The 24,565-nt window shown below is 38.2% G+C and overlaps 1 protein-coding gene across 1 annotated transcript in view; it reads left to right on the forward strand.

Moving 5' to 3' along the window:
• The window catches only part of LOC142139879 (multidrug and toxin extrusion protein 1-like), a 47,279-nt gene extending 24,170 nt beyond the window's left edge, over window positions 1-23,109 (forward strand). The window contains exons 8-18 of the mRNA XM_075197739.1: window positions 3,613-3,710; window positions 7,668-7,765; window positions 8,284-8,397; window positions 8,493-8,560; window positions 8,670-8,778; window positions 11,459-11,534; window positions 12,716-12,785; window positions 17,178-17,310; window positions 18,788-18,882; window positions 20,425-20,491; window positions 22,759-23,109. Of these exons, the coding sequence (XP_075053840.1) occupies window positions 3,613-3,710; window positions 7,668-7,765; window positions 8,284-8,397; window positions 8,493-8,560; window positions 8,670-8,778; window positions 11,459-11,534; window positions 12,716-12,785; window positions 17,178-17,310; window positions 18,788-18,882; window positions 20,425-20,491; window positions 22,759-22,952 (1,122 nt within the window). The 3' untranslated portion in view covers window positions 22,953-23,109. The remainder of the gene's footprint in view (window positions 1-3,612; window positions 3,711-7,667; window positions 7,766-8,283; window positions 8,398-8,492; window positions 8,561-8,669; window positions 8,779-11,458; window positions 11,535-12,715; window positions 12,786-17,177; window positions 17,311-18,787; window positions 18,883-20,424; window positions 20,492-22,758) is intronic.
• Window positions 23,110-24,565: the final 1,456 nt, after the last annotated feature.

Consider the following 24,565-nt stretch of genomic DNA (forward strand, 5'->3'; position numbering starts at 1 on the left):
TTTTATTAAAGGTGAATGACATTAATTTACTGTCTAGGCTGTTTGCTGGGAGGCCTAATTATTAAACATGGGCGCTTTTGATTTAATATAATTTTGCTTTGGGGGAGGGAAGCCTACTGTGTTCACTCATTGCAGGGATTTCCCGTATCACATGGCTCTGCTCGAAAAGGGAGAGCTGCATGCACCTAACAGTAGTGCATGCAGCATTGCCCGTGTATATAATGGTGATAGAAAGAGTTGGAGAGCAACCAAGCACGGTCTAAAATTATAGCCATGCCCACTGGGGCATGGAATGGAAACACCTCTACAAATCCTGCGCTTGCCCCTGGAAAGGTATATTTAGGGATAGTTTTCAGGATTACTTGGTGCGCAATAAGATTATTAGTGGGAATCAGCATGGATTTGTGAGGGATAGGTCATGTCAAACTAATCTAATAAATTTTCTACGACGAAGCTAGTGGGAACTTACACCAGGGCAGCACAGTAGATGTGGTCTACTTAGATTTTGCAAAGGCCTTTGATACAGTGCCACACAAGAGGTTGGTTTACAAAATAAGGGAACTGGGTCTAGGAAACAACATTTGTACTTGGATCGAAAACTGGTTAGAGAATAGGGAAACGAGAGTTGTGATAAATGAACCATTTTCTAATTGGTCAAAAGTTTTAAGTGGAGTACCTCAAGGTTCCGTGCTGGGGCCACCCCTTTTTAATATATTTATTAATGACCTTGGTGATGGTTTAGCAAGTAAAGTTTCCATTTTTGCAGATGACACTAAACTGTGTAAGGTAGTAAAATGAGAGCAAGATGTAGCTCTGTAGCTTCTCTACAGAGGGACTTAAATAAACTGGAGGATTGAGCAGCCAAATAGAATATGAGGTTTAATATAGATAAATGTAAAGTTATGCATTTAGGAATAAAAAACAAGCATGTAATCTATAAATTAAATAAAATTAATTTAGGGGAATCTATAATGGAAAAAGATTTTGGAGTGCTCAAAGACGGTAGACTTAACAATAGTGCTCAATATCAAGCAGCAGCTGCAAGGGCAAATAAAGTATTGGCATGCATAAAAAGGGGTATAGATGCAAGGGAAGACAGTGTAAATTTTCCACTGTATAATTCGTTGGTGAGACCTCATCTTGAATATACAGTACAGTTTTGGGCACCACTCTATAAAAAAGATATTTTGGAACTAGAAAGAGTTCATAGAAGGGTAACATAATTGATAAAGGATATGGAGTCATTAAGTTATGAGGAAAGGTTACCCAGTTTAGGCATGTCTACTTTAGAAAAGAGGCATCTAAGAGGAGATATGATTACTATGTACAAATGCATTAAGGGTCAATACAGAGAACTCTCATGGGAAGTTTATACTCCAGGGACTATACACAGGACACACGGTCACCGCTTAAGGTTAGAGGAGAGCAAGTTTCACAACTAGCAAAGGAAGGGGTTCTTTACAGTAAGGGCAGTGAAGATATGGAATTGACTGCCAGGGAAGGTTGTGATGGCAGATCAATAGATATGTTTAACAATCATTAATTAAAATGAAGGATAGTAGTGGATATAGGGAAAAAATAGGACTGCAATATTGGGTCTGGAGGGATTTTTCCTGATTGAAATAGATTGGCGGTTGCATTATCTGGATCAATTTCAAATATAAGTGAAGGATCGCAGGAGATCCAAATTAGGTTGAACTTGATGGACTGGTGTCTTTTTTCAACCTCATCAACTATGTTACTATCTTACTATGACTAAATTAGCTATTTGGCTGAATATGCTTAACAAAGGGTTACAATATTACAGAGAATAACATGACACTTCACACTTGCTGACATATTAAGACATTTGACATATTGTATGAGGAGTATTACACAATCTAACTTTGAGATACATTTTGATACAATAACATTTATATTGATACTTGTTAGTACATTTCCCAATGCTATTTCAGCTAGTATAATACTGTGGCGACATTGCACATCATCTGACCTAATTACCAGGTCTCAGATTACCTGTTGACCTAGATAATTAACTTGGGCTGCAAGCTAGCTATTTTAACAGTCACTCAGACATTGTTCTGATTACAAACCAAATCTAAGCCATACCTCACAACAATGGACATTTGAGACAAATGGTAATTACCTTACTTAACAGAAGCAAAATTACTTCTGCTGTCCTGTTATTTTCACACAATATGGCAATATTCTTTATATTTCTAATACATACAATGTTGCAGGTAATAGCAAGGACAAAATGTACCTAATAACCAGGGGAGGGCTGTCAAATTTTAGCCTGGGGGCAAGACTCGATTCGGCAGCCTAATAGGAAGGAAATAAAATGCAGGTACCCCAGTTACCCAGCCCATGGTAGCCCACTATAGGACCGGCCCGGGGGTCAGACGGTAGACTTAACAGGCAGGCTGGACTTGCCCTCAAGCCCAGCCTGCCCCTTTTAATAACATGAAATAACAATACACATAATACACTGATCCTCTGGTGCATATAATTAGACTGGGCCAAGGATTAAAAAGTACATGAAACTGTGAGAAATGGGTGATGGATAATAAGTCCTCAGTCCAGTGGGACCCCATTTCGAAATAACTCTGTACCAGAATACAGATACCACAGATACTGACTTCATTCATAGAATTTGAATCTGCACACTGGCCACTGACTGGCGACAGCAGTCATGATGGCTACACTTGTTGTTACCTGTGTCTGGGATTCTGGTCATTGAGATGAGTGTCCCTGATAATTTTAGACAACTGGGATTGCTTTCAGGCACCCACATAATTTGTCTGCCAACTGGGGCTTATAGGGTAATTTAGAACCCTGAAATACTCCCCAAAACAGAATACAGTGTGGAGATACTGGGAGGATGTTCACCAGGACATGGGTAAATTATCCATTGACAGCTACTTGTATATGCTCAGAAAGTGGGGGATCTCTGTGCAATACATGGCCACCAATTGAAGAAAAGTGATCTCCTTGTAATAGATGGCTAGCACTTGGAAGTGTGTGTGTGTGTGTGTGTGTGTGTGTGTGTGTGTGTGTGTGTGTGTGTGCTTTGGGGAGGGGTGATTCTGCACAATATATGGTTGGCATTGGAGGGAAGAGCGCTGTGCAATGTATTGGTTAGGGTGATCTCTAATTTATGAATGGCAACTGGGGGATATATAAATGTGTTATATAGTTAGCAACTGGGTGTGATTTCTGCAATATTTGGCTGGCCTTTAAAAAGATTATCCTTGTGCAATATATGGCTGGCATTATGGGTTTATGTCTCTGCAATATCATTTTTTTTTTTTATACCTGAACAACTGGCGCTGATCTCATCCTGGCAAATCACAGTACCTGTCCCTGCTGGGTTAAAACTTGTTGCCAACAACTTGGCCACTTCTGTTTAGTGAACTGTACCTGCAGTCAGTGGTTTGATGTGAGTTCTTACCTTCCTTAGTAAGAGGAAATCATTATCTACTTTCTTGATAATTCTCCCACTCCTTTTTTCTGCTGTTTAAAAATGGTAAGAAGAGAACATAGTTTTGTAAAAAAAAAAAAAAAGGCATGTTTTTATTTATTTGTTGCTTATTTTCTATATTTAATCACTAGGAAATCATTTGGCCTCAAATCGTAATAAGCTGCATGGCAAACATTGTCAATGCCCTCATGAACTATTTACTGCTTTTTGTTCTACAAATTGGAGTGATGTAAGTGTTATTTTGATATATTGTTTAATATAATTGTTAATATTGTAGTAAACTATATATGGATTCCGTGAAACATTTATGGCTCTTTCAGATATCGGAACTTAAGTTCACTGAGCATACAATGTGAATTGACTGTGGTCAGACTGCACTGAACGCATGCCCAACACACTGAGAATGGCCACACGCTGACAATAGAGTGGACATTGAGTAATATTCAAAATGCCAGGAACGCAGCATACAGCTTTTCTACAAACTCTCTTTTTCTCTCACATAAAGAGGCCAGTTTTTTACTGCAATCAAAATACTGTCTACATATTCAGTGTCTTGCAAAAGTACTCAACCCACAAAGTCAGAAGATTTGTCTGCATTACAGATGACACTTAAACAGATTGTTCCAGACAGTAATTTATTGCAAACCAGTAGACTCTTAAAGTACATTTTTAAAGTACATTTTTAAACTCATAATTCATTCATAATTAAAAAAAAACCAACCTAAAAACCGCTTCTTGCATAAGAAATAAACCCTAGACTAGTACATGGTAGCACCACCTTTTGCTGCGATAACAGCTTTAAGTCAGTTGGGGTAAGTTACTGCCAGGTTTGCACACTGTTTAGGAGTGATTTTTGCTCATTCTTCCTTGCAGATTTGCTCCAGGTTGTGCAAGTTGGTTGGATGATGATTATGGACTACAGTTTTCAAATAGTGCTACAGATTCTCAATTAGATTGAGATCTGGACTTGTCCATTGTAGAGCTTTCACCTGTGTTTGTTGTTCAACCACACCAGTGTTGCTTTGGCCTTGTACTTGGAACCATTGTCCTGAACTTTCTCCTAAGCTTTATGTAACATCCATTTACTAGGTATTATTGGGTGGTTAGTGCCTTCTCCTGAATCTATACTACATTTAGGGCAAGTACTTGAGATATAAGTACTAGAGGCAATTTAGCAAACCTTAGTTCCCTGGTAGTATATAATCAGATAGATTCAGACAAACAAAAATATGAGTTATATTATAATTTTGATTATAGCATTGGCAAGTATTGATTACCCAATAACAGTGATGATCATATCGTACTTCCCAGAAATGAATACATTCCATGTATACATAAATCAACATGTAAGCTACATAATTTAATTTATCTTCTGGATCGGGGTGCAGGGGGCATGTACCCTCCGTGCCAGTCAGAAATTTTGGGCCAGTGGAGTAACCGGCCTAAGTTTCTATTGCTTGGTGGCAGGCCCCTCTTCCGGGACCAGCCACCATCTATATTGGCCATGGATCCACCTGATCTGTCCCTCCTTCCTCTCTGTCCTATGTGTGACCTATCACTGAGAGCCACGATGTCACATGGGACAGCACCTGTCACGCGGTGCACGTCCCATGTGACACAGTGAAGTGCAGCAGATGGAATAAGGTAAGTGTTGTGGGGGATGTTAATATGGAGTGAGTGTGTGGGCACAGTCTGTTAATGTAGGGTGTGTGTGGGCACAGTCTGTTAATGTAGGGCGTGTGTGTGGGCACAGTCTGTTAATGTAGGGCGTGTGTGGGCACAGTCTGTTAATGTAGGGAGTGTGTGGGCACAGTCTGTTAATGTAGGGAGTGTGTGGGCACCGTCTGTTAATGTAGGTTGTATGTGGGCACAGTCTGTTAATGTAGGGAGTGTGTGGAGGCACAGTCTGTTAATGTAGGGTGTGTGTGGGCACAGTCTGTTAATATGTGAGGGAAGGGGGATCTTAATATAGTATGGGAGTTAGGCTATTTAATGGTGGTGTGCAGGTGTTGGCTAATTATTTAATGGCTGCTGTTTTATTTGTGGGGTGATACTGGGGCAATTTAATTTAATAGTGGGGACTATTAATTTAAGGTGAGGTGACTGGACCTTTAATTTAATGCTGGGGTGGTTTGGGGCTATAAATTGAATATGGGTCTGATTTTGGGGAGGAGGGCTATTTATTAAATGTGAATATGAACTATTTAATGCCGTGGATGGTTTTGGGAAATGGTTATATTTATTAAACTTAACTGCTATTTAATTTATTGCTGGGGCTGTTTGGAGGGAGGGAAATAGGTTTATATATTAAATGGGATTACTATTAATTTAATTTTGTGGCTGGTTGGATGGAAATAGGTCTATTTATTAAATGTGTTTGCTATTATTTTAATGTCAGGGCTGGTTGGGGGAAATAGATCTATTTAGCAAATGTGAATGTTATTTTAATGTGGCGGTTGGAGGGGGGCCTAATTATAAAATGTAGGTGCTACTGATTTAACACCAGGGCTGGTTGGAGTTTTCTAAATCTCATGTACCCATTTTTTTCCCAAATATGGCATCCAACATTCCAGCATCAAGATAAGCAGGAACTGAGATAGACACCAGCAGCCACAAGTGGTGAAAGTGACAAGAACAGGTAGGAGAGAGCAGACTGGATTTGAGTGACTGTCTCACTTAGTCAGGATTTGGTCCGACTGCAGGGACAGTTGGGAGGTATGTCCTGCTTCACACTGTACTGTTCTTGAAGGCAGAGCTGGGTGCACCTAACAGTAGTGCACATGGTATTGCCTATGTATTGTATAAAATTTGCCTAAAATGATAACCATGTTACATCATAGTGGCCCGAGCCCCCCTAGACAGGTATGTGGTTAAAAAAAACAAAAAAGTGCTGTAAGGATAAGGAGCATATAAAATAAAATGCAATATAAAGTGAGGTTTGTTTTTTGTTGTATAATTTTTTTTTGTTATTTAAGAGTTACCATTTATAATAATAAATTATCACTGGATTAAGCAACACTAAAATAGCCTCTTTTTATATTGCTAAGTATATATTGTACCGAAAAACCACGTTTAAGGATGTGCCGCTATTTGTTGTGTGTTTGTTCCCCAAGCTAAAGTCTGCCAGCCAGCCCCTGTTTCCAAACACTTGGATATTTATCATCCTGTAGCATTTTCCCATCTTGGGCATGTCTATAACTTTATTTTTAGTTTTCCTACAATGCTTTTTGGTCTTCATTTTCACAGCTTTCCTGCATATTCACAGTATGACCGAGGTTAATTGAATTAGCTGGTCTTTTATCCATAAAAGCTGATCTTTTCTAATGATTCACAGGTAGAGTCTAACTCAGTGGTTCCCAAACTGTGCGCCTAGGCTCCCTGGGGTGCCTTGGAGATCTCACAGGGGAGCCTCGGCCAGGGCCAGTGGTAAGCAAGGCGGGGGACTACTTGGGAATTATTTTGGCTTAGGGGTGCCTTGAAAATTTTTTGGAGATCTTAAGGGTGCCTTGAACTGAAAAAGTTTGGAATCCACCGGGCTAACTGAAAGCCAATTGTTAGGGCAATATATTTCATCTGTGTAAACAGGGAGGTTCCACAGCATATGGGGGTTGAATACTTTAGAAAGAAAAAAAAAATCTGCAGACAAATAATGAATTATAAATTTGAAAATTACTGTCTCGAACATTCTGTGTAAGTGTCATTTGTAATACAGACAAATCTGTTGATTTTTTAGGAGCATAGGTTACTTTTGGAAGCCACTGTATTTAGAGAATCCGTCACATTGGGGGCCTTATGTAGAGTCGGATGCAATTTTCGCCAAAAGCAAAGGTTTCAGGTCCATAAAAAGTATGCAATCTTACATAGTATACAGAGCTACGTACATTTAAGTGAGCTACACTTAAATTGTACGATACACTTATCATATGCTTTTAGTGTATCTGGCAGTACAGGGAGGAAAATAAATAAATTAAATCAAAAAAGTGTGTCCAGACTAAAAGCGACCCCCCCCCCCCCTGTAGAAATGTGAAACCAGCTCTAACGCTATCAGAGCTGGTATTTACAAAGGCACGCACCCCTCCCCCAGTTTTTTAAATGATCCATAGTTTTATAGGACAGTTAAGCAATGAGATCCATACAAGATTGAGGATAAAAATGTTTTTAATCCTTTGTGCTTTCTTCCTACTAGAGGTGCAGCACTGGCCATGAGTACAGGTGCTACTTTTCAGTGTATCCTACTCTTCATTTATATTCGAGTGAGGAAGTTGCATACTGCGTCTTGGCCAGGTATGTCTTCTTACATTTATGTATTAAATTTGTGGCTAGCTAATTAATAATATCAAACTACATATTGGGTAAGGTTCATTGTGAAATGATCATTGAAAGTAATGTGCACAACCCAATAAAAGACCAGGCCCCCACACCTAGAGATGCTCTGCCAAATGCTAAGTAGCACTGGGCTACATCTTGTACTTTCAAAGAAAAGACCTTGGTGTAGATTTACTAAATCTTCTAAAAAGGAAAAGTGGAGCTGTTGCCCATAGGCTCAGATCAAACCTATCATTATATTATATTGTAGAAACTGATAGCTAGAATCTGATTGGTTGCTATGGAGAACACCTCCACTTTTTGTTTTTAGAAGTTTAAGTAAATCTACCCCTTTGTTTTTTTTCTTTTGAAATCTTGGGTCCTAGAACTTTTAGAAATAATGATAGATGATGTTATCAGTGTGTTTATATTCTATAAAATATCATTGTACAATGTGTGTGCGCTCTTATGACAGTATCTCCTTCTTTTACCCACAGGATGGTCTACTGAATGTTTGGAAGACTGGGGATCATTCTTAGCATTGGGATTTCCCAACATACTAATGATAAGCATTAAATTGTGGGCTCAACAAATAGCAATAATACTAGCAGGTTACTAATATAATTCTTACACTTTGTCCCAATTTCAAATATAACCGTTACACTAAGTTCTATTCAATTTTTACTCTCTCTTTGACTTTCTTTAGGTCTGATCAGTCTAGTGGAGCTTGGAGGACAATTAATTTTGTTTCAGTTGATAACTCTAGTGCAGAAGGTACAGAAGTCTTTTCTAATTTCACAAGTCACATTCAGGTTTTTACTTTTATTGTACTGTAGATTTCCAGTATATCCCTGTAAATATGTTTGTCCCCATCGTATTTTAGATTCCATTTTCACTTGGAATGGCCGTGAGCATCAGAGTAGGCATTTTTTTAGGAGCTGGAGAGACTGATGAAGCCAAGAAATCTGCTAAGTTGAGCATGATTTTAACAGGTAAGGATATATATGTTAAGCCCTAGAGTTATGCTAAGTTGGGTATGCCTTATAAATATGTAATATGTATGCAGTTACCAGTATTCATTAATACTAAAGAACTGATTTAGAGTTGGACTGCATGCGCAGTAAAACAAAGTGGAGTTCTACGTAGCTTGTTGTTGTGACACTGCTTGGAGAGATGTAACCCTATAACTCGGCTCAAGGGAACCTAAAATAAAATATAGTCTGTGAAATTGTTGATGCTTCTAAGGTTTGGGGAAAAAATATATGCTAGTTCAGCAGTAGGTGTGCTAAATGTCGCATGTAGTAATAACAAGTTACCAGAGGATACACCATTGGCAATGGAAATGTGGGTCGAGTGGGCAATGGAAATACAGGAAAAGTGGCTCAAATACCTCAAAACTATTAACCAAATATGCCTTTATTGTTAATTGTAGATTATTGTTTAATTATGGGATAGCATACATTATTGGTGCTTACAGTTTACATAAATCTTATCAAGCCTGTGTTACAAACTGACAAACACAATAAAACCTAGAGCCATAGACTAACCTGATATACTTCGAGGGCCGTAGATGTGGCCAGCTATTAAAATGATTATTATCGTAGATTTGTAAGGCTCCACAGTGCCGTACAGTAGGGAAAACAGTACGTACATAAAACAGGGATCCATAAGGCAGACAAAATAAATGCAGACAAAAAAACATAGGGTATGAAGGACCTTGCTCATTAGAGAGCTTGCATTCTAAGTGGAAGAGGGTACAGCTCAAACAAGAGGAGCTAATGTGGGTCAGAATGTAGATTGGGACAGTTGTGAGGGTGCATTAGTCTGAATAGTGTTATCGGGGATATGGTCAATTCTAAAAAAAGAGGTGGATTTTCAAAGAGTGTCTAAAGATTTGAAGGCTGTGGGGAAAGTCTGATTGGGCGTGATAAGGAGTTCCATAGGTGGGGAGCAGCACGGGAGAAGTCTTGTAGGCAGGAGTGAGAGGTGGTTACCAGAGACCAGACAAGATGCAGGTCAGAGGTAGATCTAAGAGGGCGGGAGGGAGAGTATTTTGTTATGAGAGTTGTGATGTATGAAGGGGTGGTGGTGTTGAGAGCTTTGTAGGGAAGGGTTAGTATTTTGAATTTGATTCTGGAGGACACAGGGAGACAGTGTAGGGATCTGCAAAGTGGTGCAGCAGATGTGGAGAGGTGAGAAAGAAGATCAATCCATCCTAAATGCTGCTGCAAGACTGAAGTGCAGCTATATGGGTTTCCGAAATGCCAGATAGCAGGAGGCTGCAATAGTCAAGATGAGAGAATGTATAAGAGTTTTGGTAGCATGTTGAGTAAGAAATAACCATCAATAGGGCGCACTTTACCCTCAATCTCAGTAATAAGCTAAAATAATACATTTAATCAAATAAATAGACACCATTCTGTTATAACACAACAGCATGCAAACATATATAACATGTTATGTCAAACAAATCTGACAATTCAGTGTAATGAAGAGTAAAGCTGATAAAAGGACAGATGAAGCATAAAGAAGAAAAGAACTGGGGGTTGCAGGTGAAGGCTTGGAGAGCCACATGCTCGTCACTGGCATAGACGAGTAGGCTCATTGGATGATTGCATGCGTATTACTGGCTAAACATTTAGTTTTGCGACTAAATAAGAGAACACAATATGTTATCTACCCAAAATTAGCCATAGTGTAAATAAAAAACAGGGTATACACATCTAGGCTAAAATTACACAAAGATACAAGGCAATTGCATCAAACTGAGCATAATGCCAGCTAATAAGAATGATCAACTTGTTGGTAAATTTAGCAAGAAGGCGATTGGTCTATGTGTGCGGAAGACAAGAGATCCAGTGTTCAGCCTGCAGGACAGACATCTGTGGCCAAATAGTACACTGGCACGGATCCTGAGCACCAAGATCGGCCCATGTGTAGCCAGCATAAGTCCTCTGAAAAGTATTATAATATAGACTGGTAGCTGGAAACTGTAGAAAAGCCTGAAACTACAATTATAAAACCTATATAAAAGCTTTAGCAAGTGTGACATGTCCATATAATATTTGTTTTCATTCATTTGGAATAATTGATAAAACTTGAATATTTCTTTTTTCAGAACTTGTTTTACACATTTCTATGTTTGACCAACATACTGATTCTCCTTCCTGAAATACTAGGTTGATGGAGAGCAATAGAAGTTCTCACTATCCAACCAGTACTGAATCATCCAATAAACATTCAATTTAATAGGAGTTTCAAGTGCTTCAACATTTGAAGATTACATATGATTTTAGTGATTGCAGATGGTTTGCAAGCTGCACTATAACATATGGAAGGAACAAACTTTACAATTGCTTTGTTGATATACATGGGATAATGCCCCCCCCCTACTGTAAATTATATGGATATTACAGAGAAAATCTGGCACAAGTCTGTACATCCTGTCACATAAATCCAAGGTGACTTCTAATATCATGAATAATTTACAGCAGGGAGTGCATTATTCCTTACAATACACACATTTTCCTAATGAACACTGAAATGATGACATCAGAACTCACTGATTTCTAAATGATGTCAGAACTCACTTTTTATACAGATATTATTAATACATAATAAATCAGAAAATTACGTGTATTATAATATCTATAACTTTTATGTCTCTTTCAGCTACATCTACATTATTAATTTTCATTTTATTGGTTAGTCTGAGGAATCCACTTGGTCAAATATTTACCAATGATAAGTAAGTGATACTTGTGTAAACTGTGTAAGACTGTTTAGCATGTAGAGAAAGAAAAGTGTGAAGTAATCATGAATAGCTAGCGCTTAATATATAATAAAACGAAGTCCTCTTCCAACAAAATAATATCATAAAATGTCTTGCATTTGCCACTATTATTATAACACATATGAAATGTCGTGCCTCATCAGTGTAGTGGGCTCAAATGCTACTATTAGATCTAGTTTACACTGAATTTGATTGCAGTAGGTGAAAATGATCAGTCTTTAAGGTATTTCCTTAAATGAATAAAAACAAATACATAAAGCAGAATTCCACCCAAAACTGTGAATTTGAAGGTCACGAGTGAGAGGCACCAAGTACACAGCCAATAGTTTGAAACTGGCAAGTTCATACTTGCCCACTCTCTTGGAATGTCACCAGTTCTGGGTAGGTCTCCCAGAAGAGTAAAACCATTCTCCCGCATCCTGCACATTTCCTAGGATAGGGACCTCCATGACACGATTTACGATGTCCCGTCCCCTCCAGACTCACACTTCACCTCCCCTCCAGGATCTCTCAGATGTGAGGGGAAAAATAGGCAAGTGTGGGCCAGTAGTAGCAGCATAGAGAACAGTAGGCCCAGATAATAAGAGGCATGTATTTTAGCCATGTATGCAATGTATTTTAGGTCTTTTATTTTAAACTCCTTCACATAATCAATATATACATTCACCTGGCACAAGCCATCTAAGACTTGCTCTTGGATGACCATTGGAAAATGGGAAACAGTGTAATTTGTAAGGATTTCACAAATGAGTTCTCTGACCATATGAAGTCATGAGGCAATGGGCTGCTCGTGGAATCACATTACAACCTGTATTTTTGTAAAACAAAACCTAATCTATGACCGGGGAGGGCTGGCAAATTTTAGCCCGGGGCGGGGGGGTGGGTCAAGACTCAACTCAGCGGCCTACTTTAAAGGAAAAATGCAGGTGACCCAGCCCAAGGTAGCCCATTATGTGACCGGCCCAGGGGGGCAGATGCCCCCTGCCCCTGTCTATATATGACTAGAAGTATCCATTAGTTTATTCATGACTAGATTATGGGAATATATCTTGATATTTTGTTACAGTAAATTGTTATGTTTTCTGTGGATGTCTGTTAAACGCTACTGATATATTTGTTTAACTTTTTCTTAATAGGGATATCTTATTACTGGTGTCTCATTCCATGCCTATATGTGCTTTATTTCATGTATTTGGATCACCATTCGTAAGTATACAATTATTTTGTTATCAACTAGTGAATTATTAGTTATAACTATTGTCTGTTTTTAACGTATCTATTTTAAGAACTTTTTTGGAGCCTATTTTGTCTGCTTAACTATGATTTTGTCTATGGTTTGGTCTAAAGTTATAACAAGGGACATACGGTTCTGATTTTAAATGTATCTGCATAGTGAGGGACCATTTGCCATCAGATCGCCACTCATTTTCTAACTATATCAGCCAATTTGCAGCTAAATTTTGAACATCTCCCCCATTGCATCCCTAGCTCTTCTAGTTTTTACTGTTAACATCCATTGAGCAGACCAATAGTGACTTCCCTATGATGACCACAATTTAAATATGACTCTGGAAGTAAGCATGTTAAAATATGCGGCTCTATTTATATTAAACAATTATCAACTAATATCATTACTTAGTGACAACAATGAAAATGTATAATAATACATATGTGAAGTATATCAAGCACGATTACCATCACAGGTAAAGCTGTATTTTTGGATTTGAACAGGACAAGAGAAAGACAGTAAATGTAACAAGGTCGGATAAAAATGGACCAAGCCATAATTGTTCAAAGTACAGGTAGTGAATAAAAATGGAAACCCCAATATATAATCTCTCAATACGGTGATAGGCCACTAGCTGTGGCCAATTGAGCCTGTATGTGCCGTGGCATTGAGTCTATCAAAGTCTATGCAAGATTATATTGAACCAAGTTATCCAAAATGCATGGTTTAGTTTTTTGTTGAAAACAAGATTAAACAGGAGCACATAATGAGAAAATGATAGTATGGCCTATTTGTTTTAACATAATTCTACTTTTTAATTGTAGTTTCAATTCTTCTGTACTTTTTTGCTAAGCAAGCAAATGTTGCTTCTACCTGTGTATCATAGCCTATGTTACATTGACATTTAATACTGACATGCATATGAGATGGAGAGAGTTCCAACAAATGGTGCTGGATCATATCAAGAACTGTGTAAACTGATCGTTTAATAATAGATAATAATACAAAAGTTAGTAGGAAACACAGGGATTGTTGGGAACATACAGGGGACTTGCTAGAAGAAAGCAAAGATCACTTATCCATAGTACACCCCATCATGTACATACAAATAAGACAAATGCAATGACCATAATATAATGATATAATAATTATTGCTAATGTAGTTAATCTGGTGTTTGCATCACCATGTCATAAAGTACAAAGCTTGCCTTCGCTGAAAACTGCTCAGGAACACATTGCTGCTGGCCAAACATGTTATGGGCAGCACAGTGTGAGACAGAAGGCATGACCACTGGACATATAGGGATCTATCCCCAGTGCTCCCTTCTTTGCTAGTGTCTTATTCCTCATTACTTCTCTTTGTCTCCTGTGCCTTTATCTCTCTTTCATGTTCTCCCATATAACTAGTAGTGGACTATAATAGGTGTTTTTGGGGTGGTAGATCTAGGCCTAAGGCTGTAAGGGGAGGCAGACATGGCCTTGACAAAAGATAAAGTTGACTTGAGTTAAATGCCTTGCTGTATATTCCAATGACTTTGGGGAGGATCTATTGCACCTCTGGTGTCCTCCATATGTCTATATCTAGGGTGCCCAATAGGACTGTCACTTTTTCTTCTTCACCTTTTCCAACCTTTCTCCTCCACCATGTATTTCATTTGTCTCAATTGTACAATACCAAGTGGTTGGCAGTAACTTTGTGTGCCACAGAAAAAAAAATACATCATAATGAATGAAAACTACTATTCCACACACAGTATATGCCAGCTGTGTGATCTTTAATATCCTTTTCTCAAATTCCTGAGCCCTTAGGTGTGTTTGATATTTATTTGTACCACATAGATTACGTACCAATAAAATACCTGGGGTTAAATGGATCATGTTACGAGTTTCCGACGAGAAAAGTGGAGGTGTTGCCTATAGCAACACCTCCACCTGACATGCCATCAGATTCTAGCTTTAATTTTGTAGAATGTACTAAATAACTAGACTCTCATTGGTTGCTATAGGCAACATCTCCACTTTTGAAAACCGCAGGAAAGTCGCAGCTTGATACATTTACCCCCTGTTTATCATACTCTTAAAATTATTTTAAAGGGTTGGTAACTCTACATTTGCTGAATAAAATATATTCCTATATTTGAGGAGTTCTTGCTTGGCAAAACAGACATTGCTTAATGTCAATCTAATCACTTAGTGCCCTACTTCAATGGTGTCTGTGGGCGCTATTTAATTGTACATGAAGTCTGCACACCGAGACTATATCTCCTCAGTTCCACAAATGAACTTGGGAGGAGCTGCTGCGTCGGTCATCTTGTGTATATGGTATTGCGCTGCTTGAATATAGATAGAAGCAGCCGTGGTGCTTCTCTGTAGTGTACAGTCAGTGTACACAGTAAACTATATATGATTGGGCCGTGCAACCACCTTAATATGCAGTGCCCCTCAGTGGACTTAAAAAGTCAGTTTGGAGTTGGCTTTGATGAGTTTGAACCTGATAAAGGTCTTTTGTAGGCAACTTTTATTTTTGTGTGTAGCCACTAGATGGCAGTATTGCTCCAATTTAGCAAACTAACCAAATAAGTTCTGTAAATCAGGGATTGCCATACTAAAGGATGAACATAGATGTTGCTTTACCAGCATGGATTAGTTTGCTATTCCACACCTTTGTTATATCCCCATTTATAGAGTAAGCCACGTAAACTTTCTCTTGCATAAGTTACACTCCATGATCTGTGTGTTTTTATGAATGGAAAATGAAAATGTTGAATCCACATGGGTGTATTTAATCATAATGTGATTTGCTATGGTGGTTCTTTGTTTGAGGTTTACAAACTTGTTTTCTGGTATTTCAGACCTATGCAGGAAAAAATGTGTGATGCATACTTGCCCACTCTCCTGGAAGTCCCGGGGGGCTCCCAAATTTCGGGGAGTCCTCTCGGACTCTCGGAATAGTAGGCAAACCTCCCGGATTTGCCGATATTCACGGCATTGAATGGTGGGCATTAAGCCCCGCCCCAGCTATTCAATGCCATGAATTTCGGCATTTTATGGGTGGTGCATGGCTATGGTGACGCAACGCCGTCACCGCGCCCCCTCCAACCCCCTGTCTCATGACTTCCTTGGGGAGAAGATATGAACATTGGCATTTATGGCGTAGTGTGACCGTTCATTGCAATTACACATGCTTCATCTGTGTTTGAGAAATGTGGTGTTTGACAATGATTCCTTTTCTATTATATCTTTTATGTTAATCATTCTTCAATTACTGCGCTTAGTCACGACCTGGGAACCAACTGGGCCTGACCCTGGACATGCTATAAATCTTTGGGTCATACCCTGCCTTTGTGTTTCACTGTCTTTCTGCTGTTAGTGTAAATTATTATATGTTATAGCTACTACATGTTGCTTTTCATACTAATAAGCCAGAAAAATCAATACCAGTTGAAATCACTTGGGATTTTTATGAGTTTGATCTGAGTGTTTCTGGGTCTAGGACCACACTATCAAGACAGTATTATTTTCTATTACCAGCTTCTTCAGTCTTCTCCAATTGTTTCATTCTTCCACAGACTTCAATGACATCTATCTGGGGGGGAAGGGGGAAGGGGGAAGGGGGAAGGGGGAAGGAGAGAGAGGGGGAGAGAGAGAGAGGGGGAGAGAGAGAGAGGGGGAGAGAGAGAGAGGGGGAGAGAGAGAGAGGGGGAGAGAGAGAGAATGAATATATGTATTGGTAATTCAGCATTTATAGTTACTGGTCTTGCCAACACATCTTTTGTATAGTTTTGTATACTGTGGGCAGCACGGTGGCTTAGTGGTTAGCACTGCTGCCTCACAGCGCTGGGGTCATGAGTTCAATTCCCATCCATGACCTTATTTGTGTGTGGAGTTTGTATGTTCTCCCTGTGTCTGCGTGGGTTTCCTCCGGGTGCTCCGGTTTCCTCCCACACTCCAAAAACATACTAAAAGGTTATTTGGCTGCTATCAAAATTGACCCTAGTCTGTCTGTCTCTGTGTGTGTACATTAGGGAATTTAGACTGTAAGCTCCAATGGAGCAGGGACTGATGTGAATGAGTTCTCTGTATAGCGCTGCGGAATCAGTGACGCTATATAAATAAATGGTGATGTTGATGATGAATCTGGCTGTGCATTAAGGTGTGCCTGGGCACACCCAGTACACACGACTATACCTATATCATTAGTACCTAGTTAAATGATTGCTCAAAAAATTCTGCCACTACGGAGAACATTGTAAGTGGACCAGAGCTCGTAGTTTACTTGTTGACCTCTGATGAGTCCTATTTACCTATTCTGATAAGTTGATTGCAATGTACAGTACTTTCCTCTAGTTTGCATGTTTTCCTTTATACAGAATGCTGTTGCTGGACTTCTCAGAGGCATTGGGATGCCACATATTGGAGCATTAGCATCTTTAATTGGCTATTGTCTGATAGCATTTCCAGTTGGAGTTCCCCTTATGTTTTCAGCAAAACTTGGGATAAAAGGTAATTGCATTCACTAAAAACAACAAACAGTGTGATGAGTATATCATTGTTCATATGGAGATTTAGGGCTGTTCCATTCTGACCAAATAGTGCACAGCTGTTATGAACAGCATTATGCATTTCAGGGGAACTCTTATCCGTCCTAAAACCTATTAAATTGGCATAAAATACTTGTACACAAAAGGTGCCATACTAATAAACTGCACAATATGAGCTCTTTTGTGAAGTTATACGTCTACTATTCCATAGTTGAACCTGGTTTTACAGAGTATTCTCCATCACCTCTGAGGGCCTAGAGATCAGTTCTCATCCCTATACTTTATGAAACAGATCTTCCACATGCATTTCTGCGGGAGAGCAGTTGTTGGAGCACTCTGACCAATGTAATAACGCTTCAAACACACATGTAAAAAAGCATCAGGCAGAAGTGTAGCAATGAGATAAAAAATAATATATAAATGTGAAGAAAAACTCAAGTACACTGTCACACTCACAACAGAAAAGGTTGCTGCTTCTTTGAAGGGCAACTGCAAGCCTCAAATAAAGATCTATAAAACTGTGTAAATTGATCTGGTGTTTGCACTACCAAACATTACCAGGTATAAAAGTGGAAATTACATGGGCTGCAACAGTTGACCTTACTTACGTATCTTAGAATGACTGAGACACAGCACAAAATCCTCTACTCCCCACAGTCAAAAGACTAAACTGGCCATGCACCTTGAAGAACACTTGGTATATAAAGAAGAATTTATTCATAAAAACAGATGCAGTTGCACAAATGTAGGTGTGTGATTTGCACTATTGTAAATTACCCTAATTATTTTTCAGTGTAAATCTGTGTATATTGCATATTGGGTGATGTGACAACAGAAAGAATACATCTTTTATGCTGCATAACCTTCTTTCATTTGCTTCATAAATGGCCCTGCAATGTATTTTTCCTCGTCTGAACAGACTACTAATTGGCTATTTGTGTTTGGCTGTTATTTTGCATATCCTACACATATTTGGTCTACTATTTAAAGTAACATTATTAATTCCAAAACCTTAGTAAATGTGTACTTATTGCTTCCTGACAATAGTTTATCCCACATTTATTTTTAGCAACTATAGAATTGATTATCCAGAACAACTGGGATTATTTTAGGAAAATCTGACATGTAAGTGATAGAATGTGCAACATGCTAATTAAAGAAAACCTTATCTTTTACATGGTAATCCGAGAACGGAAGGTGCATCTAATACTGGAATAGATGCTAAAGGCATTGATGGCTCCTCTCAGTTATAATGTGTTTTTATTTGCGTTTTACTTTTTTTATTTTCTCCAAAGTAACACACTTAAAGCGAATTCCAGTATTCCATATTTCACAGTGTTTTAAAAAGTTTAAGCAACTGTATGTATTATTTTTGTTCTCTTTGACATGGAAAAGTGGTTGACGGATTATAGCTAAACCTTTCTTACTTGCATTGTCAGGTTACTGGATTGGAATGACAATTGGATTTGTATTCATCAATGTTTACCTTTGTATTTATTTCTGGAGATTAAACTGGACTCTTTTGACAGAAAAGGTATTATTATTTTATACCTTCTATCCTTATTCTTCCAACGGAGCAATATATTAACATTGTAAGAGCAAATAGTAGCTTGTGTGACGTGGTGTGGTATGGCTAATATTCAATGATCCCTATTCTATTGGTCCCATGGGGTAGTATAAGGGCTCAGGAAAAGCTCCCTTGTACTGCCCTTAGATGGTATGACTATATTTTTGATAAAGTGATCACTTAGAAAAGGAAATATTTACAGGCTCATTTAGAGTTGGACACATTTGCGGCACTCTCAACTTTTTTTGTGATTTATTTTTTCATGACACGAGTCAAAAGTGCTTCAAATATTGTAAGAAATTATTACTCAGAATAAATAGAATAAAAGGCATCTTTTGACAAGTTAATAAAAATCTAGTTCAGATACCATTCCTATTCCAGCTTCTTCTTTTAAGACATATTGTTCCTTGAACACTTCATTCTTGTGACAGTTTATGATAAATAATATAAATGGTTACAAATCACTCATTTTATGGGACATAATTCAGAAAATGAATTACTAACAATAATTTATTTAGTTTCCCATTATAGAAAATCAACGGCTTGTAATTTTGCTTTCTTTTCTCTCTAACATCATCACTGCTCAATACACTGTATAAATTGTAATACATTTTAGTGTTAGAACAAAAACTGCTAACCTGCAGCCATTGTTTTAGGACAACTGTTGATAACTTTAAAGGATTATCTTTTAGCGTGGTGAATCAATATATTTCACTAGGTCAGAATTTATGCTTCCTGTTTACAAGTAGATAGTCCCAGAATATAACCTGTTGACAGTACTTAAGAAGACGTCACTTACAACTAAAAATGAAAAAGTACCATCAGTAGCACATAGTGAACAAGCTGTACTCACCGAGGCAGTCGCCCATGGTCCGCTTAGATACCAGAGCACAGAATACTACAAATTGTCTTCCTCTCACACTATACTTAGTTTGAAGCTGAACACTGCAATAAGAAAGCCGGAGCAGGGAGTACACAGGTGTCTGTGTTTCAACAAACTGTACAGCCAGCAAGCGCTATTTCACAATGGATATCTTCTGACCTTACGTGGAGAACCCAATTAAAGACTGTAGTTGAGAATCCATGAATCTAGTAGTTGACAGACCTTCCAATGTAAATCATTTCATCCAGTACAAAATAGTCAGCTCTCATTTATCATTTCCTCTCTATGGGCCTTATTCATCAAGGTACTCAAACGCATACGCATCTGTGTTTCATACTTTGAGTGACGCAAACCGTTGGAGTTTGAGATTGAGTTGACTTTGAGTGCCGTATCTGCTCTGTTTGCGCTGCGTATGTGGTGTTTTACGTAGCTCAAGTCCCGTTTAGCAGATGCGGATGCGTTTGCGTACCTTGATGAATCAGGCCCTATATTCTAATTGCAGATTTCTGAGCATTAAGTTAGTGGTTTTTTTTTAAAAAAAGGCATCAATTGATTAATCCAGGCACAGTTATCTGCAAAATAAGTAATGTGTGTGCTATGATGACATTTGACCTTTTTTCTTATAGGCCCAGGAACAAGTATGTTTGAAAAAAAAACCTGTCCCATTTTGTGAGCATAGTATCGATACCCCAGGTATGTAACTCATTTGTACAGAACATCAGTATCTTTCAATGTTTAAGGACGCTTCCCATGAGGCAAGTAAAAAGCAGGACATAGCCTATACGCATCTTGTACTATTTATTTCCATATATGCTCCATCCTGTATTCCCACTCTATTGAACACCTGGGTGTATTAGTTATGTATTCCTCATCAAGGGTGAAAATACTTTTTCAGGCCCCTTTACAAATGCATAGATGAAGTAGCAATGTGTGAGAATGAGGCCGTAAGGTGTACCCTCTGCTGTGCTTTAAGTAGTTCAGTCACAGATAAAATGCTTTTATCACCATCTCAGACCAGGTGGTAAAAAATCCCCTTGTACAAAAAAAGGGTAACTGATAATGAAAGATGCAGCGCTATTTTAGTCACAATCAAAAAATTAATCCAAATAAAAACAAAACCCAGAAATCAGAATAGATTAGTTTTCTATAACCAACTTTAATATAAATCAAGAACGAAAACAATCTATCTTAAAGATACACATTATAAAAAGTCATAAGACGATAGAATACAACCCTTTTATTAATTTGGTAGATTGATATCGTAAATACCCACGGGTCTCAGGTTTAATCGATGTTGTTGTGGATATGGATTGAAATAGTCAACATGCAGTCCCGATGCTTTTGATAAGGTTAGCAAGGTACTCAAATACTTTACACTTGGTAATTTCTTCAGAAGCTAATGACATATGGTGATCATCAGCATGTATCTACTAGGTTTTTGGTTTTTTTAAGTAAATAAATGCATGACCACCCTCTAAAATAAGTAACCTGTACCAGTGCTATGGCCTGGGGGACAAGCATGGGGTCCCTTTAAAAACAATCAAACAGCACCATACTATGACAGGCTGAGCTGGTTACACTATAACAGGGAGACCTGTACCATAATGTAATATAAGTGCCAGCCTGGTCAGCACAGGGCAGAGTGCTAAAGTGGAATCAGGCCTGTAAAATATGTGTGCCCGCACCACCTATGGCAAATCACTTCCGTGCTGAATAGCACTGGGGTTCATTGTGGTACACCTGGGGTGGTGGGAGCCAATGTAATGGCTTAAAGGCTGATAAGCTAAGTGGATTTGAACTACAAGTCCCAGCAAACCCTGACAGCCATTAATTATTTGGGCATGGTGCTTTGTAGAACAGGGGATAGAGTTCTAATTTTTTGGTAGCCCAGATTCCCTAGAGAATTTCATCTTGTGCTGGGGTTGCTATTATATTATGACAGCTGAAGGTCCTGTTCTAGTGTGACCACACCAGCCTGCAGCTGGTTGCCGCTTTTTCAGAGGGCCCTACGCTTGTAACAAGCCAAAGCTGGTGCACACAATCTACTTACCTATGGATCTTTTGTCATTCGTCTTTCCTATTTTTAATTTTAGAGAGAGAAAAAGAATTGTGATAACGGGGCACTCTTTGTCTAAATAAAATTTTCCAAATCTTTATTGATATACATTAAAAAGTGTCCTCCTGTATGGAACACTCATAGCTCGTAAAAACACTTGAAAGTAGCGAAATATTTAAAAGATGAGTAACAGTAGTGTGGTGATTGTGTTAATAACTGCTAAAAGGATAGTTAACTACTACCCTAGCACGTCACTAATTAGTGTATCATGAAAATAATTTCGTTTTTGATAAGCATTATAATATCCCAACACTACCTGCTTGGTATATATAATATATTAGATTAACAGATTGAATTACACGGATTAAAGTCCTTTTGACTATACGGTAACCGTTTGTGATAACAGCTCCTATATAATCCTTTCTAATTGGTATACATAAGCACTCTTAGTCAGTGTTAGGTAATTCAATTTGACTTCTTCAGCTAGACTATCACTTCTTATACATGAATGGTAAACTATAAGCGCTTTGCACTAGGCATAATGAGCTCCTTAGTATGCTGGTATAGCGATTGAGCTGATTTAGTGAACGCTTAAGGTTAGCTGAATCTAAAAGATGAAAATCTATAATATTAAGCAGGAGAGCTGCGGGCTATACTGCCAACGCGCGTTTCGCTATCTATCTTTCCTATTTTGCCTATCAAGTGATTAAATAGACAAATGCAATTACATTATTCATTTGCAAATTAACATTTTGTACATTTATGTACAGAAGTGAAAGACTTAAATAGTGTGGGTGACATATTCCTGCTTGCAACATTGACTTGCCCTGCATATTCTCTTATACCATAATTTATTATTTAATGGAGTAATGGTATCAAAACTAACCTCCATTATTCCTGGCAGATGATATAGAATTGAGTAATTATGCAGCCCTGGACAGCACCAGCGGAGAGACTGAGCTACCTGAAAACATTGCTCACCGCATGGATAAACAAGCACGGAAGAGACTCATTATCAGGCGAGTTTTTGAGGCACTAGCTATTATTGCAACTTTTTTAATTGGACTTATTATAAAATTCACTGTTAAAAGACACTAGTTGCCATCCTTTCACAAGATAACAGTGAGATCACATCCCTGAATGTAGTAATGGAGTGGAGTATAAAGACCTATGGTACAATTATCTCTGTTTTCAGGTTCAATTCTATTTTTGCAAAAATGCACTTTATAAAACAAGATGATTGGGAAAACTCTATATTTCACATGTTTTGCAGTGTATTAAAGTAATTTTATCGTTTTCCAATAAGCATTGTCTAAGCGATTTCTTGTTTCCAAAGCACAAACAATTAATTCAGCAGACGCAAAAGTTTTAGCAATTCAATACATAATTATAATACAGTACATCCGATACCAAAGATACATACATACTGCTGCACCCGCCTGCGCTAGCTGTGCTCCGCTGGTACCAGCTACAGTACTTCACTCCAGAATACTGTGGTCAGAGAATGACTGGGCTAGTACCAGCAAAGCTGTATTATATACACTCAGTGTTACAGAGAAAACAATGCAGATGATGTGGCTTGCTTCTATAGGTCCAGGCTTCAGGAGGGTCCAGTGTAAACAGGTCATAGGCCAGTTCAAAACAACCCCCTCCAAGGGTGAGGGTCAACATTCCAGATGATTCTCCTGCCCAGAAACCATTTCAAGCTAGTCTATTCACAATACAGTTAGTAACATTTTAAACATTTATTCCCTAACATCGCTAACTAGAGTATGCAATGTGCGATCCCTTCTGTGAATATATATATATATATATATATATATATATATATATATATATATATATATATATATATATATTTATATTCATAAATACCATCTGCTGATAAATTACTGGGGAATGGAACCTTTATAATATGAAATATATAAATAACTAAATGTGAGAGTGCGAGTGTGTGCGTATTTTAAAGTGCGATTACGCCATGCCACATGTTATGTGGCATACCGATCGCAATCGCACAGTAAATCAATATTAACCAATATACTTTCATTCATCCAATTATGCGACTTTGACAGTTCCACCCTTTGATAGTATAATAAACTATCACCTTATAAAGATTTTATATGCAGGATCTCAGTACCACATTTCATTGCTCTGTAATGTAAGTCCACCTTGGTGTATGACCAGGCTGTCGGTAGATCTAAACAGGTTACCATAAGAGAGAGTCTAAATCTTCAAAACAATTTTTACTTTTACTATAGGCCGTATACCTCTGGAGCTTGGAGATAATCTTTTTGTATGCCCTTCAAGGGTACAACAAAACATGTAGTACATTATTTGGAAGGGTACAGAGTACGATAGAACATGTATCAGTAATATAGAATTTTCTACTACAGTTCTTCATGTCTAACAGGTTCATCCACCCAACACATGTCTTTAAGCTCAGACAACATTTAAACACTTCATGTTCATCAATAACATCATCAACCAGAGTTAAAATATACATTCAAATAATATCAACATTTCCTGTCTTCAACACTTGTGGGGTGGCCTATTGTCTGTTTCGTTCTTCCCAATCTCCCAATACTTCTTTGTGCGTGAACCAAATATTGGGAGATTCCAAACTAAAGGACCTAGCTGTCTTACCTTTCTCCTCGTGACCTCCCACCCCATAATTCGGGTACCTCAGGAATATTTAATGGAAAGAGAAC

Source organism: Mixophyes fleayi, chromosome 2 (assembly GCF_038048845.1).
Source record: "Mixophyes fleayi isolate aMixFle1 chromosome 2, aMixFle1.hap1, whole genome shotgun sequence".
NCBI lineage: Eukaryota > Metazoa > Chordata > Amphibia > Anura > Limnodynastidae > Mixophyes > Mixophyes fleayi.